General features: G+C 25.8%; 1 protein-coding gene across 2 annotated transcripts in view; it reads right to left on the bottom strand.

The window, feature by feature from the left end:
- Positions 1–18,638, bottom strand: part of LOC107446239 (DIS3-like exonuclease 1) — a 64,211-nt gene that overhangs the window by 19,000 nt on the left and 26,573 nt on the right. For both annotated transcript variants that reach the window (XM_087165818.1, XM_043040606.3), the window contains exons 11-14: positions 6,134–6,282; positions 3,285–3,476; positions 1,234–1,336; positions 526–620 (exon numbers count right to left, since the gene is read on the bottom strand). In XM_087165818.1, the coding sequence (XP_087021944.1) occupies positions 526–620; positions 1,234–1,336; positions 3,285–3,476; positions 6,134–6,282 (539 nt within the window). The remainder of the gene's footprint in view (positions 1–525; positions 621–1,233; positions 1,337–3,284; positions 3,477–6,133; positions 6,283–18,638) is intronic.

Below are 18,638 nucleotides of genomic sequence, written 5' to 3'. Positions count from 1 at the left end.
TTAGAACAAAAGTAAAAGTACTTTTCAAGGGCATACAAATTTAAGAACCTTACACTAATTAAAGTCTAATTTCAAACAAAAATATTTTTAATTATAATGACTAAAATTTTTTTTCTTCTACAATTTACCTCATCAATATCTTTATAAATTGCAATGGTAATATTAAACTGGCCAAGTGGAAATTGGATTATATACGTGGGGAGATTTATTATTACTTTTTTTTACATCAACATCTTATAAATTAAAAATAAATACATACTTGTTATGATCAGTGAAAAGACAAGGTAGTGACAGATTTACAGAGCTAGTGACAACAATTTTCATAGCATATTACTTTGAATTTTCATTAATCTTTCCAGAAATTTCTATTTTAAAGATGCTATATTGAAAATGAATATTTTGTTTCTTGATATTTTGATTTTGTTTTCATGCATACATATTTGACTTTTATCTAAGGATTAAAAAAATAGACAAAATAATAATAAAATAGTAAAAAAAGAAGAGAATAGAAATGAAAATTTATACTTCCATGATAATTTACTGTCACTAAGTCCTTGAAGCTCTGGGATATCTGCAATCATTTTCTCAGCAGTTGCTCCAAAAAGAATATCTTGAGCTGCCTTAGAGTTAAAATACATATTCAAACACATTTAAAAACACACCATCAACAAAGAAACATTATGTAAAAATAAATATAAATCAAGAATAACATGTGGAAATAAATACACCATACAGAACAAAGAGCAATTACAACTGAAACGTAGAATAAAATTACAAATATGGAGGGAACAGAAAAAAAATCACACTTTTACAGCTAATAGTAACAATGAAATTTTTTTTGTAAGAATTCAAATTTATTGGACAGATAAATTGTTTTTGCATTAATTTATTAAATTATAAAAGAGACATTTTTAGGTAACATATAAATTACAACCCCCCCTTTAATTCCAAAATGTTTTTTTAATATATGTTCAGTTAGCTTTTTTCTTTTCTCAATTTCAATAATATGCTGCCCTAACTGTTAGTTTCATTGATGTTTAGTAGAGTAAATGCAAAAAGTTAAAAGAGAACAAATATGTTTATTTTTCTCTCTGAATCACACACACACACACAAAAAAAAATTATGTGAGGAGAAAAAAGAAATTCTAAGAATCTCCTTATACTTAGACATATGCATGGTATAAAGGAGAAAAATCTGCACAATTTTGAATATATTCCTGATTTGATACTTACTTCATAACAAAGTTTGTAGCTTGACCTAATTATTGTTCTACCATACCAAGCATTTTGTACTTGATAGTTTTTGTCCAATTCCCACAGCACACTTACAGCATATCTAAATAAAATTAACAGCTGGTGAAAATTTATTTTAAGAATGAGAATTATAAGTATTATAGCAAGTATATCAAATGTTCCTGAATATGCAACAATTTTATAAAGTTTTTCAATTAGATTTTTTTTTATTTAAACAGAAATTTAAGTATTCAAAGAAAAATGTGTACAATAAAGCAATATAATCATTTTAATCTAATTTATTTAATGATATTAAAAATTGTAGTTTAAAAAAAAGGGACATATAAATTTTACCTTTTTAAACTACTATCTTTATCAACCCTATACTCTGATCAATTAGAATTGAATATTCTTGTTTAACGTCAACTTTACCAACTTCAGATAGGAGAGAAGTTCTGCTGAGTTGGAGATTCTTTTTGTGTTAACAACGAGTCAGTTTAACATTGTTAGCCACAATCAGCAATATTTTATGCCAAGTGGTTTCGCCAAGTCGGGATATTATCATAACGCTTTAACATCTCTAAAGAATGCAAGTGATAAATTTAGAGAAATTATAAAAATGTGTATAGAAAAGTAACCTTATTATTTAAATCTGACTTATTTAATCATACGGACACATTAAACATGGTTACAGAAAATAATTTCACGTTTTTAAATTACAATTATTACTAATCCTAGAAAACTAGACGTTCGTCAAATATACTTTCGACTTTTGCCACATTGGACTGTTACCATAACAATTTTACATTTTCAAAAGTTATAAACGCTAAATTTTATCACTTTAATTGAAATTCATTAGTCAAATAATACTAATTTGCAGGAGTGACAAAAATCATGATCTTTTTTAATAATAATAATAGATTTATTTGATTTAAATCATGTTTTTTTTTAGTTCACTATCACTTTTCATTTTATTTTATTTTTATATTTAACAACCAAAGCATTTCATAAAATTATTTATTAACAACTAATAGTACTTATCAACAATATAACTCAGATAGTTTATAAATCTTACTAAAATGGATAAAACTATTTTTTAATTACTACAAAAATAATCACTGAATAAAAAAATAGAGTTAATTTTGTTCAAGTTCAATGCACTCATGAATTTTAAAGACTGGTAGACAATTTGTCAATTAAATCCAATTAAGAGTTAAGCAGAGGGTTCTATAGTTATATATATATATATATTTAAATTAAAATAGATCAGAAATTTTTTTTTTCATAAGCCACTCTGGGTAGAACAACTCTTTCTTCATTATTCATACACTTTAATTACTTATTTAATAAGTTTTAAAAGCATTTGTATTTAAAAATTTATTAACTAGGAATGATTGAAATATGTTTATTAAACAGTTAATTATTTTGTACACAGCTAATGGAAAATTATTATTTTAAAGTTTAGCACCACTCTGATCAACTTTTAGTCTTTTTTTTATTATTTCTACAGACTTTTTTGAAATATAATATCTTATATGCATCCCCTTTCATTAATTCTTTGTGATAAATTTTCTTTATGAATGAAATAATATTTAAAAAAATGCATACTCTAAAGAATATATGCATTAATTATATTGCATAAAAAATATTTTTAATTTAAAAAAATCACAGTTGATTTAAATCAAGGATTTCTTCTTTTAAATAAAGTTGTTTCAATCAGGATTTTAAATGTGGTTTCAATTAGGATTTTAAGCATGATTTAAATCCAGCGAATTTTTTTCTTGTGGATATAAATAACAGAAATATTTCAATTCATAGTCTATAAGTGGACTGATTAGTTGCAAAGTAACTCTGATTTAATTTTAGGTTTGAATTCATAACATTTTCAAAACAAATGTTAATCCAGAAAAAGAAAGAAAACTATTCAAAGGGATAATAAGTTGATATAAAGATCTAGTCTTATAAATAAATATTTTTTTATAACATGTTTACAGAAGAATTTTAAATTGATTGATATTTAAGTTTTAGATAAACTAAAAAAAGAACTTTACCTATCAACACTGCCTAACAAGGAACACAAATTTCCACTCAGAACATGAGGCAACATATCGTAACGGCGGTCCGGTAAATAAACTGAAGTTGATCTACTTCTTGCTTCCAGATCAACTAGAGAAAGAGGTTTCACAAAGTGAGTGACGTCAGCAATGTGTACACCTAGTTCAAGGAAACCATTTGGAAGCTCTCTAATGAATGAAAAAGAATTGTGAAATAGGTTATTCAAGTTGCTTACCAATAAAAGTGACTGGCTTACCAGTTCGATTGTGACCTTATGACCTACAACTTAATATTAAACTTCCCCGATTGAGCATTTGCGAAGTCCTTTCACATATTGTTGAACTAGCCAAAAAAAAAGTTTTTCAACTCATATTATATATCCCCCGTTACACAATAAGAAATGTGTGCATTGGGGAAAAATTTCTATACAAACTTGAACAACTATGAAAAATTCATAGCAGTGGCGTGCAGAGAGAGAGAGAGAGAGAGAGAGAGAAGGGGGCAATGGGCCCAGACGCCCAGTCAAAGGGGTCGCCAAATTGATAATTAAGTAATTTCAAATTTTAATTATAGTGCTAGCATTAACTATAGTACTTTACTTATAGTATCATGAGATTAAATTATTACCACATAGCTATTTGGCTAAATAAAAATATGTTATAAAGATTTAATTATGATTTTCAAACAAATTTACTAATGAAGTTTTAGGTCTCTAAGAGTTTAAATACTTTGTTGGAAATAAATTTTTACAAAATAATAATTTCCACACGCTTTTACATAAAAATTAATTTAAATTACATACTTTTTTTTTCTTCATTCCAACACCTTTTTTGAAAATTTAATAAGTTTTTTTTTGCTTCATTCTGAAAATTAATTATGACCTTCCTCTTTCCAAGGGTATTTAAATGATAAGGCTGTCTTGGGGATCCCTACACCTTTGCACATGTGATAAGGCTCAGTAGTATAGGGTAAAGTTGTAAAGTTAACGTTTGCTACTGGCCACAGGTCAACTAAATATAAGAATTGGCAATTATAAAATAGTATGCCAGTAGCCATCTGATCACAATTTTCGTTGATAATACATCTCAAAGTAATATTATTATTATTTTTTTTAATAAATATGAATTATGGGATTTTAAAGTATTATAAAAATTACTTTATTTCCAACTTGAATCTCAAAATTTTTCCTAATTTCAGAAATAAAACTTTGTAATGCTTACTACATTTTAAGAAATGTTTCAAAAGCAATGCCTTATATTATAAATATCAACTGTTTTTTAACTCTTTAAAATTTAAAATTTTTGAAAAAGGGGCCATATGTTTTAAAAAGTGGTAATAGTTAGAAATGCTACAACCGGCCGGTAGCAAACAAAAGTCTTAGTATTTAAAATTATTAACTTTGGAGTGTTTATTTTTGTATGTATTAAATTATGTTTTTTAATTTTTTTATGGACTATGTGAATATTTTTTTTATTTACATTAATTACAAACAGGATTGCAAAAATTTTAATTATTATTATTTTTAAAAAAACTCCAAAATAATTTAACACACAGAGAAAATTTAAGGGAAGAACGAAATATTTAAGAGAATGACATGATTTTATAGCACAGAAATAACACTGAGGACTAGAAAATATTTTAGAGAGGTTTGCTCGTTTTATTTTTAAGTAGTTCCTTACTATAAAGTACAAGGTAAAGATAATGGATTTTCTTTTACAATTATGCTAAATCCCTTTTTAAATTATACACCATTTACAAACAATGTTAAACTAACTTTTATACCATAATATGATAAAAAAAAATCATGATTTTAATAATAAGTTTTTTATAGAGTAGTTGGCTGAAAAAAATGTAACCTTATTCACATTCTTTATATTTTTCGTATGCATTTCTTCCATATTATTTTCCAATTGAATTCATAATAAGATTAGGATTATTTATAAATAAATTTATTTTCAATACAATGATTAAAAACCGATGATTATTATAAATCTGGCATCACTGCAATCAAAATATATAGTTTAATTTTTTAACAACATAGTTTACAATTTCTGTAAAATAATTCTAATATTTATTCATATTTGGTAAGCAAAAGAAATATCAAGTAATATTTAATTTTGAACTATAACACATAAAAGATAATTTAAAGAGTATGAAACATTTCATGAAATTTTGTTGCATCATAAAATATAACAAACATTATCGCTTTTAAGTTGTTTGGTTTAATATAATCACAATAAAATTTCTACCATATAATGAACATATTTAAACATTTCATGTTAATGAATATAAGGCTAAAAAACTTTTTGAATGAAAGTAATAAATTTTATCTTAAAGTATTTCATTTTAATACATAGGATAAATATAGTCCATGGATAGTTTTCAGTCAATATCAAACATAAATTTTTACATCATAAATACTCTTGTAAAAGATTTATCTTTAAATTTCGTTTGGAATAAAATTTCAACCCCTAGAGCAATATAAATCTATTATAATTTATCTTAAATATCATTAAGTCGCATAAACAATGTATGTTCATGCGACAAATCTAATAAACTACATTGATATGACTTATGAAACAACCACTGCTAATAATAACAGCTTCATAGTTGTCCATAAAAAAATTAGTTCTTAACTTAGAGTTACAAATATATTAGAATGCATGAATTATATTAATTTTTAAATCAAAGCAATATTAAAAGATAGACCATTCATTGTTTGTGCTGAATAACATAATTGCTCAGGTTATTTGATTTCTGAATTATTGTCAGACATAATAGCAGTTACAAAATTTCTATGGAAAAAATTAAAGCAAAATTTAAATTTAGTTTAAACAAAACATACCTAACTGATAAGGTATCATCAACATCTTCACAGCCTTTGGGATCAATACTAAAAATTAAATGAGAAAATCGCAAATCTTTTCGCTTAGCTATTTCAGTATCTTCCACCAACCAGGGTTGTTCATCAGTACATACAGGCAATTCAGCTACCTGAAAGAGAACAAGATGCTTCGTAATGGTTACACCCAATTTCAATTAAAGTACAGTGCGATAAATTAACTAGAAAAATTGAGGAAAGAAAATTTTTTTTTCTATAAAAAAATTATCCCGGTTATGAAAGAACTAATTTATATAAATATAATTCTATATGTAAATGATACAGTGGCTGACGCTAATATAATCATCCACTTTTTGAAACTGAATTCATAATGAGCAATACAATATAAAAGCACAATAGAATCTGTATATATAGGCAATTCAGGCACCTGAAAGAGAAAAGGATACTTCATAATGGCTACACAGAATTTTAATTATAGTAAGGTGCCATAAACTGACTGGAAAAATAGAGTCAGGAATTTTTTTTTCTCCTTAAAAAAACTATAAAGGTTGCACTACAAAAGTTATTTATAGACATATATAAGCCATGATGGCTCAGGGGATAGAGTGTTTGCCTTACAATAAGGTGAACTGGATTCGAATTCCAGCGATGGCTGGTTGATATGAATTCCGCATTTAGCTCGCACTGACCACAGTGCTGACATAAAATATCCTCAATGGTAGACGGATCATGGGTTAGAGTCCCCTTGTCATTAGGCTAACCATGGGAAGTTTTTGTGGTTCTCCTCTCCATGCAACGCAAATGCAGGTTAGTTCCATCAAACGAATTTTCCATCCTCCAGGAGGGCAAAATTTACCAATACTTGATCAGGAAATTCCCTTGTTTTCCAGACTGGGATCAAAATTACAAGGCTACGGAGTTGAACATTAGTAGTGGTAAGCCCCCCCCCCAAAAAAAAATTTGGGTCGGCTGTTCAACGACGTCTATAATATATATAACTCCATAGATAAATCATGGTACAATGGCTTTTTGAAATTGAATTCACAATAATTAATACAACATGAATGCACATTAGAATTATCTCTGGATAAAATAATTATTACATTTTCTAAAATCAGACTTTCAGGATTATGTGTTTCTAAATGAAAATATTAGATACTTTTTTGTATGGGTTACACGTACTTGAGTTATTCCATTTCCAATTTATAAATTATCATAGACAAAAAGTTTAAGCTTTTAAGGAATAAAATTAGAGGTATGGATCACAGTTAGGTAGAGGTACAGAGTTAAGAAGGCATGTAACAGTGAATATGTTTATTCAGAGAGGTGAAAAGAAATTTGATTAAATGGGGTACTGAAAGAAAACACAAATAATTAAGATCAAAAGGAAAAAACTTCTTTGAAAAAAACGCGCTAAAAAGCAGCAGAAATTTCAGAAAAAAGTATCAATACAAAACAAATGAAATAAAACAAAAATACGACCACCGAAGCCGACGTCTTCAGGGGGTACCGGCCCCGGTAGCCATTAAAAACAAAACCATTTCTATTTGAGGGAGAAGCAAAAGCTTAAAATATCTCCCTCAGTACCCCGATGGTTTTGTATAGAGGTCCAGGAAAAACAAGATACATTCAAAAGAATAAACAAATTACGAAAAGAAAATCAATAAAAATCATCAGAAAATTAAAAACTCACATTCACAGGTCAAGAATCAACTTCAAAAGCGGAGGAAAAGAAAACACTAAAAACTGAAAAACAACGCCCCCTATAATAATGCGCAGTAAAAGTTTAAAAATGATATGAAAAGGTCAGGAGAAGGAGATACGTAGATAAATTAATAGAATGCTTAACTGGGGCTGCTCAGTTAAGACTAGAATTGCGCCCTGTTAAAAGAAAAAATATAAAAAAAAACCTAAAAACCATCAATCATTTTTTTAATTAAAAAATTAACATTACAAAAATTAAAAGGAAAATCATTTTTACTCAAATTATTTAAAAAATTATCCACAGCTTCTCGAAAACTTTCAACATTATTACAAATTTTCTTGATCCTAACTAATTGCGAAAAAACAAGATTTTTGAATATTTTACTACACAAATTAGTTTTAAAGTTGCAGAAAAAAATAACATTAAAATTAAAGGCTTTTCTTTTATCAAACACACCAATTTTAATAAAATTGTTAACAATATCAATTTTAAAATCTAAATATTCAATATTAAAGCAATTTTCATTAGTTTTTTTCAGGACCAAATCACCAGGATAAATTGTATAAATAAAATTAAAATCGTCACAATTAAACAAAATCAAATCATCAATATAACGGAAAGCATTAAGTACTTTATGTTCAAGAAATTTAGCCTCAAAAAAGTGCAAAAAAATGTTGGCAAAAGCCCCAGAAAAGGAATTACCTTGTGGAATTCCAATAATTTGTTTATAAAAATCTAAACCATTAAAAAGAACATTCTCAAAAAGATTAAACTTGCATAAATCTAACCAGTTAAACCTATCAATTTTTTCATCAAATAAATACTTGTCATAAATACCTTCACAAATCTCAATAATTTTTTCATGTGGTATGCTGGTATACAAATTTTCAAAATCAAAAGTGTTAATGCTGGAAATATCATTACTTTTAATAAAATCCAAAACTTCAACATTACTTTCAATAATAATATTTTTCTCCTTTTTAATTTTAAGCAAAATAATTTTTAAAAAACAAAAAAACCTTTTACTAATATCAGAATTATAACTATTAGTACCACATGCTATAAACCTAAATTTAATTGGATTTTTATGAAATTTAACTATTGGAAATAAATATGGAAATGTAATCCTATTTAATTTAAATTTTAATTTTTTACTAAATGCAATAATTCTTTTTTCAATAACTTTTTTATCTTCTTTTAACTTTAAATAGGTATTATTTGCATTATATTCTCCAATAATCAATTTTTTAAAAAAATATTTACACATAATACAAAAATTATTTGAAGCTTTATCAACAACAGTAACAATGAATTTATCCTTAAGATTTTTAATTTTTCTAGATAAATCATAATCAATAAAAGTACCTTTAGGAAAAGAACTAAAACTGGTATTAAATAAATTAAATCTAACCCTTTCAATAATTTTAGCCTTCCACTCAGAAAAACCCTCAACAGGCCAATGATATTTTCTGGAAATTTTTGCAATAAAAAAATCTAGATCTTTTTTAATGGATAAAATAAAATCTTCTTTTTTCATCTTAACTCTGGTTCTAAATTTTGAACCCTTACTTAAAATGCTAATTAGATCCTGATCACCCACAATTTCCAAATTTCCGGTAATAACATGTCCATAATCATTATCAATAAATTTTGAAAAACCCTCCTCATTACAATAACAATCAGATTTAGAAATACAATTAAGATTTCGACTAAAAAAATTATAATTACACACCTTTTTCCTAAGTGTAGAAGAATATTTAAAAGCAGCAGTAACTCTAATTTGTTCTAAAGGAAATAAATCAGAAAGACCATGAATAATCTGTGGTAACTTAGCATTTTCAAAATTCTTATCATGAAAATTAATCGTACAAAAAACCCTTTCGACTTTAGAAACATTATTAAAAAGCAAATCAGTTTTATTAACACCAATTTTTGATTTAATTAAATCCAAAACTATAAATTTAACAAGTTCAGTATCAAATTTAATTTTAGAACCAAATTTAATAAGGAAATTTTTTAAAATTTTATTTTTAAAACCAAAAATATATTTCCTAATAGTGAAAATATTATTCAAATTAACAGGTAAGTTACAAAAATTCGAAAACTCATCAAACTCAATAAATTTACCCTTACCTTTTCCACCTCCCCTTTTACTTCTAAATTTTGAATCACAAACACCAGGAAAATCAAAAACTTTTAATTTATTATAAATACAAAAATCTTCAGTATTAACAGTACCTTCCCCATTAAATTTACTTACATTTTTAAACTTTTACTGCGCATTATTATAGGGGGCGTTGTTTTTCAGTTTTTAGTGTTTTCTTTTCCTCCGCTTTTGAAGTTGATTCTTGACCTGTGAATGTGAGTTTTTAATTTTCTGATGATTTTTATTGATTTTCTTTTCGTAATTTGTTTATTCTTTTGAATGTATCTTGTTTTTCCTGGACCTCTATACAAAACCATCGGGGTACTGAGGGAGATATTTTAAGCTTTTGCTTCTCCCTCAAATAGAAATGGTTTTGTTTTTAATGGCTACCGGGGCCGGTACCCCCTGAAGACGTCGGCTTCGGTGGTCGTATTTTTGTTTTATTTCATTTGTTTTGTATTGATACTTTTTTCTGAAATTTCTGCTGCTTTTTAGCGCGTTTTTTTCAAAGAAGTTTTTTCCTTTTGATCTTAATTATTTGTGTTTTCTTTCAGTATTGTAATTTTCAAATTTGGTTTATGCTGCATTTGCGCTTTTCTTATTTGAAAAATTATTTTGTAATTATTTTGTTTTTATTTCATGCTTCAGGTGTTTTCTAATTAATTTAAAGCGTCAAAGGGTTTTGTTGGATGTCTAGGTTTTATTTGTCTAATTTAGTATTTCCTTTTAGGTTAATTTTAAAATAATGCAAAGTACAATATATAATTATTTTATGGCGCCTGGCTCGTCGCACGCCCAAACAAGGAGCACTGAAGTTAGTCTTGACTTAGGGATTACTTCGGACAAAAAGTTACTAAGTCAAATATTTTGTTTAAATAAATTTAAAAATATAAAAAAATTTAAAAAGTTTAAGAAATGTTGTAATAAAAAATGTAAAACTTGTCCTTTGGCTGATAGTTCTCAAATTGACAGTCATTCTAATGTATTTTTTTGTAAAAGTATTAATATTATTTATTTAATTCAGTGCAATTGTTGTAATTTGTGTTATGTTGGTCAGACAGGTCTTGAATTTCATAAGCGGATTAATTCCCACAGATCAGCTATAAAAAATTTTAATAATAGTAATTGTTCCACGGATTATGAAATTTTACATTTTCAATTTCATGATTTTAATAATGTTACTCTTTTTATTTTGGATTTTATGGAAAATTTAGATAAAAGACTTGATTTAGAAAATATTTACATTGGTAGTCTTAAGACTCTTTTTCCTTATGGATTAAATAGTAAATTTAATGGGGAAGGTACTGTTAATACTGAAGATTTTTGTATTTATAATAAATTAAAAGTTTTTGATTTTCCTGGTGTTTGTGATTCAAAATTTAGAAGTAAAAGGGGAGGTGGAAAAGGTAAGGGTAAATTTATTGAGTTTGATGAGTTTTCGAATTTTTGTAACTTACCTGTTAATTTGAATAATATTTTCACTATTAGGAAATATATTTTTGGTTTTAAAAATAAAATTTTAAAAAATTTCCTTATTAAATTTGGTTCTAAAATTAAATTTGATACTGAACTTGTTAAATTTATAGTTTTGGATTTAATTAAATCAAAAATTGGTGTTAATAAAACTGATTTGCTTTTTAATAATGTTTCTAAAGTCGAAAGGGTTTTTTGTACGATTAATTTTCATGATAAGAATTTTGAAAATGCTAAGTTACCACAGATTATTCATGGTCTTTCTGATTTATTTCCTTTAGAACAAATTAGAGTTACTGCTGCTTTTAAATATTCTTCTACACTTAGGAAAAAGGTGTGTAATTATAATTTTTTTAGTCGAAATCTTAATTGTATTTCTAAATCTGATTGTTATTGTAATGAGGAGGGTTTTTCAAAATTTATTGATAATGATTATGGACATGTTATTACCGGAAATTTGGAAATTGTGGGTGATCAGGATCTAATTAGCATTTTAAGTAAGGGTTCAAAATTTAGAACCAGAGTTAAGATGAAAAAAGAAGATTTTATTTTATCCATTAAAAAAGATCTAGATTTTTTTATTGCAAAAATTTCCAGAAAATATCATTGGCCTGTTGAGGGTTTTTCTGAGTGGAAGGCTAAAATTATTGAAAGGGTTAGATTTAATTTATTTAATACCAGTTTTAGTTCTTTTCCTAAAGGTACTTTTATTGATTATGATTTATCTAGAAAAATTAAAAATCTTAAGGATAAATTCATTGTTACTGTTGTTGATAAAGCTTCAAATAATTTTTGTATTATGTGTAAATATTTTTTTAAAAAATTGATTATTGGAGAATATAATGCAAATAATACCTATTTAAAGTTAAAAGAAGATAAAAAAGTTATTGAAAAAAGAATTATTGCATTTAGTAAAAAATTAAAATTTAAATTAAATAGGATTACATTTCCATATTTATTTCCAATAGTTAAATTTCATAAAAATCCAATTAAATTTAGGTTTATAGCATGTGGTACTAATAGTTATAATTCTGATATTAGTAAAAGGTTTTTTTGTTTTTTAAAAATTATTTTGCTTAAAATTAAAAAGGAGAAAAATATTATTATTGAAAGTAATGTTGAAGTTTTGGATTTTATTAAAAGTAATGATATTTCCAGCATTAACACTTTTGATTTTGAAAATTTGTATACCAGCATACCACATGAAAAAATTATTGAGATTTGTGAAGGTATTTATGACAAGTATTTATTTGATGAAAAAATTGATAGGTTTAACTGGTTAGATTTATGCAAGTTTAATCTTTTTGAGAATGTTCTTTTTAATGGTTTAGATTTTTATAAACAAATTATTGGAATTCCACAAGGTAATTCCTTTTCTGGGGCTTTTGCCAACATTTTTTTGCACTTTTTTGAGGCTAAATTTCTTGAACATAAAGTACTTAATGCTTTCCGTTATATTGATGATTTGATTTTGTTTAATTGTGACGATTTTAATTTTATTTATACAATTTATCCTGGTGATTTGGTCCTGAAAAAAACTAATGAAAATTGCTTTAATATTGAATATTTAGATTTTAAAATTGATATTGTTAACAATTTTATTAAAATTGGTGTGTTTGATAAAAGAAAAGCCTTTAATTTTAATGTTATTTTTTTCTGCAACTTTAAAACTAATTTGTGTAGTAAAATATTCAAAAATCTTGTTTTTTCGCAATTAGTTAGGATCAAGAAAATTTGTAATAATGTTGAAAGTTTTCGAGAAGCTGTGGATAATTTTTTAAATAATTTGAGTAAAAATGATTTTCCTTTTAATTTTTGTAATGTTAATTTTTTAATTAAAAAAATGATTGATGGTTTTTAGGTTTTTTTTTAATATTTTTTCTTTTAACAGGGCGCAATTCTAGTCTTAACTGAGCAGCCCCAGTTAAGCATTCTATTAATTTATCTACGTATCTCCTTCTCCTGACCTTTTCATATCATTTTTAAACTTTTACTGCGCATTATTATAGGGGGCGTTGTTTTTCAGTTTTTAGTGTTTTCTTTTCCTCCGCTTTTGAAGTTGATTCTTGACCTGTGAATGTGAGTTTTTAATTTTCTGATGATTTTTATTGATTTTCTTTTCGTAATTTGTTTATTCTTTTGAATGTATCTTGTTTTTCCTGGACCTCTATACAAAACCATCGGGGTACTGAGGGAGATATTTTAAGCTTTTGCTTCTCCCTCAAATAGAAATGGTTTTGTTTTTAATGGCTACCGGGGCCGGTACCCCCTGAAGACGTCGGCTTCGGTGGTCGTATTTTTGTTTTATTTCATTTGTTTTGTATTGATACTTTTTTCTGAAATTTCTGCTGCTTTTTAGCGCGTTTTTTTCAAAGAAGTTTTTTCCTTTTGATCTTAATTATTTGTGTTTTCTTTCAGTATTGTAATTTTCAAATTTGGTTTATGCTGCATTTGCGCTTTTCTTATTTGAAAAATTATTTTGTAATTATTTTGTTTTTATTTCATGCTTCAGGTGTTTTCTAATTAATTTAAAGCGTCAAAGGGTTTTGTTGGATGTCTAGGTTTTATATGTCTAATTTAGTATTTCCTTTTAGGTTAATTTTAAAATAATGCAAAGTACAATATATAATTATTTTATGGCGCCTGGCTCGTCGCGCGCCCAAACAAGGAGCACTGAAGTTAGTCTTGACTTAGGGATTACTTCGGACAAAAAGTTACTAAGTCAAATATTTTGTTTAAATAAATTTAAAAATATAAAAAAATTTAAAAAGTTTAAGAAATGTTGTAATAAAAAATGTAAAACTTGTCCTTTGGCTGATAGTTCTCAAATTGACAGTCATTCTAATGTATTTTTTTGTAAAAGTATTAATATTATTTATTTAATTCAGTGCAATTGTTGTAATTTGTGTTATGTTGGTCAGACAGGTCTTGAATTTCATAAGCGGATTAATTCCCACAGATCAGCTATAAAAAATTTTAATAATAGTAATTGTTCCACGGATTATGAAATTTTACATTTTCAATTTCATGATTTTAATAATGTTACTCTTTTTATTTTGGATTTTATGGAAAATTTAGATAAAAGACTTGATTTAGAAAATATTTACATTGGTAGTCTTAAGACTCTTTTTCCTTATGGATTAAATAGTAAATTTAATGGGGAAGGTACTGTTAATACTGAAGATTTTTGTATTTATAATAAATTAAAAGTTTTTGATTTTCCTGGTGTTTGTGATTCAAAATTTAGAAGTAAAAGGGGAGGTGGAAAAGGTAAGGGTAAATTTATTGAGTTTGATGAGTTTTCGAATTTTTGTAACTTACCTGTTAATTTGAATAATATTTTCACTATTAGGAAATATATTTTTGGTTTTAAAAATAAAATTTTAAAAAATTTCCTTATTAAATTTGGTTCTAAAATTAAATTTGATACTGAACTTGTTAAATTTATAGTTTTGGATTTAATTAAATCAAAAATTGGTGTTAATAAAACTGATTTGCTTTTTAATAATGTTTCTAAAGTCGAAAGGGTTTTTTGTACGATTAATTTTCATGATAAGAATTTTGAAAATGCTAAGTTACCACAGATTATTCATGGTCTTTCTGATTTATTTCCTTTAGAACAAATTAGAGTTACTGCTGCTTTTAAATATTCTTCTACACTTAGGAAAAAGGTGTGTAATTATAATTTTTTTAGTCGAAATCTTAATTGTATTTCTAAATCTGATTGTTATTGTAATGAGGAGGGTTTTTCAAAATTTATTGATAATGATTATGGACATGTTATTACCGGAAATTTGGAAATTGTGGGTGATCAGGATCTAATTAGCATTTTAAGTAAGGGTTCAAAATTTAGAACCAGAGTTAAGATGAAAAAAGAAGATTTTATTTTATCCATTAAAAAAGATCTAGATTTTTTTATTGCAAAAATTTCCAGAAAATATCATTTGCCTGTTGAGGGTTTTTCTGAGTGGAAGGCTAAAATTATTGAAAGGGTTAGATTTAATTTATTTAATACCAGTTTTAGTTCTTTTCCTAAAGGTACTTTTATTGATTATGATTTATCTAGAAAAATTAAAAATCTTAAGGATAAATTCATTGTTACTGTTGTTGATAAAGCTTCAAATAATTTTTGTATTATGTGTAAATATTTTTTTAAAAAATTGATTATTGGAGAATATAATGCAAATAATACCTATTTAAAGTTAAAAGAAGATAAAAAAGTTATTGAAAAAAGAATTATTGCATTTAGTAAAAAATTAAAATTTAAATTAAATAGGATTACATTTCCATATTTATTTCCAATAGTTAAATTTCATAAAAATCCAATTAAATTTAGGTTTATAGCATGTGGTACTAATAGTTATAATTCTGATATTAGTAAAAGGTTTTTTTGTTTTTTAAAAATTATTTTGCTTAAAATTAAAAAGGAGAAAAATATTATTATTGAAAGTAATGTTGAAGTTTTGGATTTTATTAAAAGTAATGATATTTCCAGCATTAACACTTTTGATTTTGAAAATTTGTATACCAGCATACCACATGAAAAAATTATTGAGATTTGTGAAGGTATTTATGACAAGTATTTATTTGATGAAAAAATTGATAGGTTTAACTGGTTAGATTTATGCAAGTTTAATCTTTTTGAGAATGTTCTTTTTAATGGTTTAGATTTTTATAAACAAATTATTGGAATTCCACAAGGTAATTCCTTTTCTGGGGCTTTTGCCAACATTTTTTTGCACTTTTTTGAGGCTAAATTTCTTGAACATAAAGTACTTAATGCTTTCCGTTATATTGATGATTTGATTTTGTTTAATTGTGACGATTTTAATTTTATTTATACAATTTATCCTGGTGATTTGGTCCTGAAAAAAACTAATGAAAATTGCTTTAATATTGAATATTTAGATTTTAAAATTGATATTGTTAACAATTTTATTAAAATTGGTGTGTTTGATAAAAGAAAAGCCTTTAATTTTAATGTTATTTTTTTCTGCAACTTTAAAACTAATTTGTGTAGTAAAATATTCAAAAATCTTGTTTTTTCGCAATTAGTTAGGATCAAGAAAATTTGTAATAATGTTGAAAGTTTTCGAGAAGCTGTGGATAATTTTTTAAATAATTTGAGTAAAAATGATTTTCCTTTTAATTTTTGTAATGTTAATTTTTTAATTAAAAAAATGATTGATGGTTTTTAGGTTTTTTTTTATATTTTTTCTTTTAACAGGGCGCAATTCTAGTCTTAACTGAGCAGCCCCAGTTAAGCATTCTATTAATTTATCTACGTATCTCCTTCTCCTGACCTTTTCATATCATTTTTAAACTTTTACTGCGCATTATTATAGGGGGCGTTGTTTTTCAGTTTTTAGTGTTTTCTTTTCCTCCGCTTTTGAAGTTGATTCTTGACCTGTGAATGTGAGTTTTTAATTTTCTGATGATTTTTATTGATTTTCTTTTCGTAATTTGTTTATTCTTTTGAATGTATCTTGTTTTTCCTGGACCTCTATACAAAACCATCGGGGTACTGAGGGAGATATTTTAAGCTTTTGCTTCTCCCTCAAATAGAAATGGTTTTGTTTTTAATGGCTACCGGGGCCGGTACCCCCTGAAGACGTCGGCTTCGGTGGTCGTATTTTTGTTTTATTTCATTTGTTTTGTATTGATACTTTTTTCTGAAATTTCTGCTGCTTTTTAGCGCGTTTTTTTCAAAGAAGTTTTTTCCTTTTGATCTTAATTATTTGTGTTTTCTTTCAGTATTGTAATTTTCAAATTTGGTTTATGCTGCATTTGCGCTTTTCTTATTTGAAAAATTATTTTGTAATTATTTTGTTTTTATTTCATGCTTCAGGTGTTTTCTAATTAATTTAAAGCGTCAAAGGGTTTTGTTGGATGTCTAGGTTTTATTTGTCTAATTTAGTATTTCCTTTTAGGTTAATTTTAAAATAATGCAAAGTACAATATATAATTATTTTATGGCGCCTGGCTCGTCGCACGCCCAAACAAGGAGCACTGAAGTTAGTCTTGACTTAGGGATTACTTCGGACAAAAAGTTACTAAGTCAAATATTTTGTTTAAATAAATTTAAAAATATAAAAAAATTTAAAAAGTTTAAGAAATGTTGTAATAAAAAATGTAAAACTTGTCCTTTGGCTGATAGTTCTCAAATTGACAGTCATTCTAATGTATTTTTTTGTAAAAGTATTAATATTATTTATTTAATTCAGTGCAATTGTTGTAATTTGTGTTATGTTGGTCAGACAGGTCTTGAATTTCATAAGCGGATTAATTCCCACAGATCAGCTATAAAAAATTTTAATAATAGTAATTGTTCCACGGATTATGAAATTTTACATTTTCAATTTCATGATTTTAATAATGTTACTCTTTTTATTTTGGATTTTATGGAAAATTTAGATAAAAGACTTGATTTAGAAAATATTTACATTGGTAGTCTTAAGACTCTTTTTCCTTATGGATTAAATAGTAAATTTAATGGGGAAGGTACTGTTAATACTGAAGATTTTTGTATTTATAATAAATTAAAAGTTTTTGATTTTCCTGGTGTTTGTGATTCAAAATTTAGAAGTAAAAGGGGAGGTGGAAAAGGTAAGGGTAAATTTATTGAGTTTGATGAGTTTTCGAATTTTTGTAACTTACCTGTTAATTTGAATAATATTTTCACTATTAGGAAATATATTTTTGGTTTTAAAAATAAAATTTTAAAAAATTTCCTTATTAAATTTGGTTCTAAAATTAAATTTGATACTGAACTTGTTAAATTTATAGTTTTGGATTTAATTAAATCAAAAATTGGTGTTAATAAAACTGATTTGCTTTTTAATAATGTTTCTAAAGTCGAAAGGGTTTTTTGTACGATTAATTTTCATGATAAGAATTTTGAAAATGCTAAGTTACCACAGATTATTCATGGTCTTTCTGATTTATTTCCTTTAGAACAAATTAGAGTTACTGCTGCTTTTAAATATTCTTCTACACTTAGGAAAAAGGTGTGTAATTATAATTTTTTTAGTCGAAATCTTAATTGTATTTCTAAATCTGATTGTTATTGTAATGAGGAGGGTTTTTCAAAATTTATTGATAATGATTATGGACATGTTATTACCGGAAATTTGGAAATTGTGGGTGATCAGGATCTAATTAGCATTTTAAGTAAGGGTTCAAAA

This window comes from Parasteatoda tepidariorum, chromosome 6, assembly GCF_982258835.1.
Source record: "Parasteatoda tepidariorum strain Cologne lab strain chromosome 6, Ptep-v5.0, whole genome shotgun sequence".
Lineage (NCBI taxonomy): Eukaryota > Metazoa > Arthropoda > Arachnida > Araneae > Theridiidae > Parasteatoda > Parasteatoda tepidariorum.
This window is presented reverse-complemented; position numbering and strand designations above follow the sequence as displayed.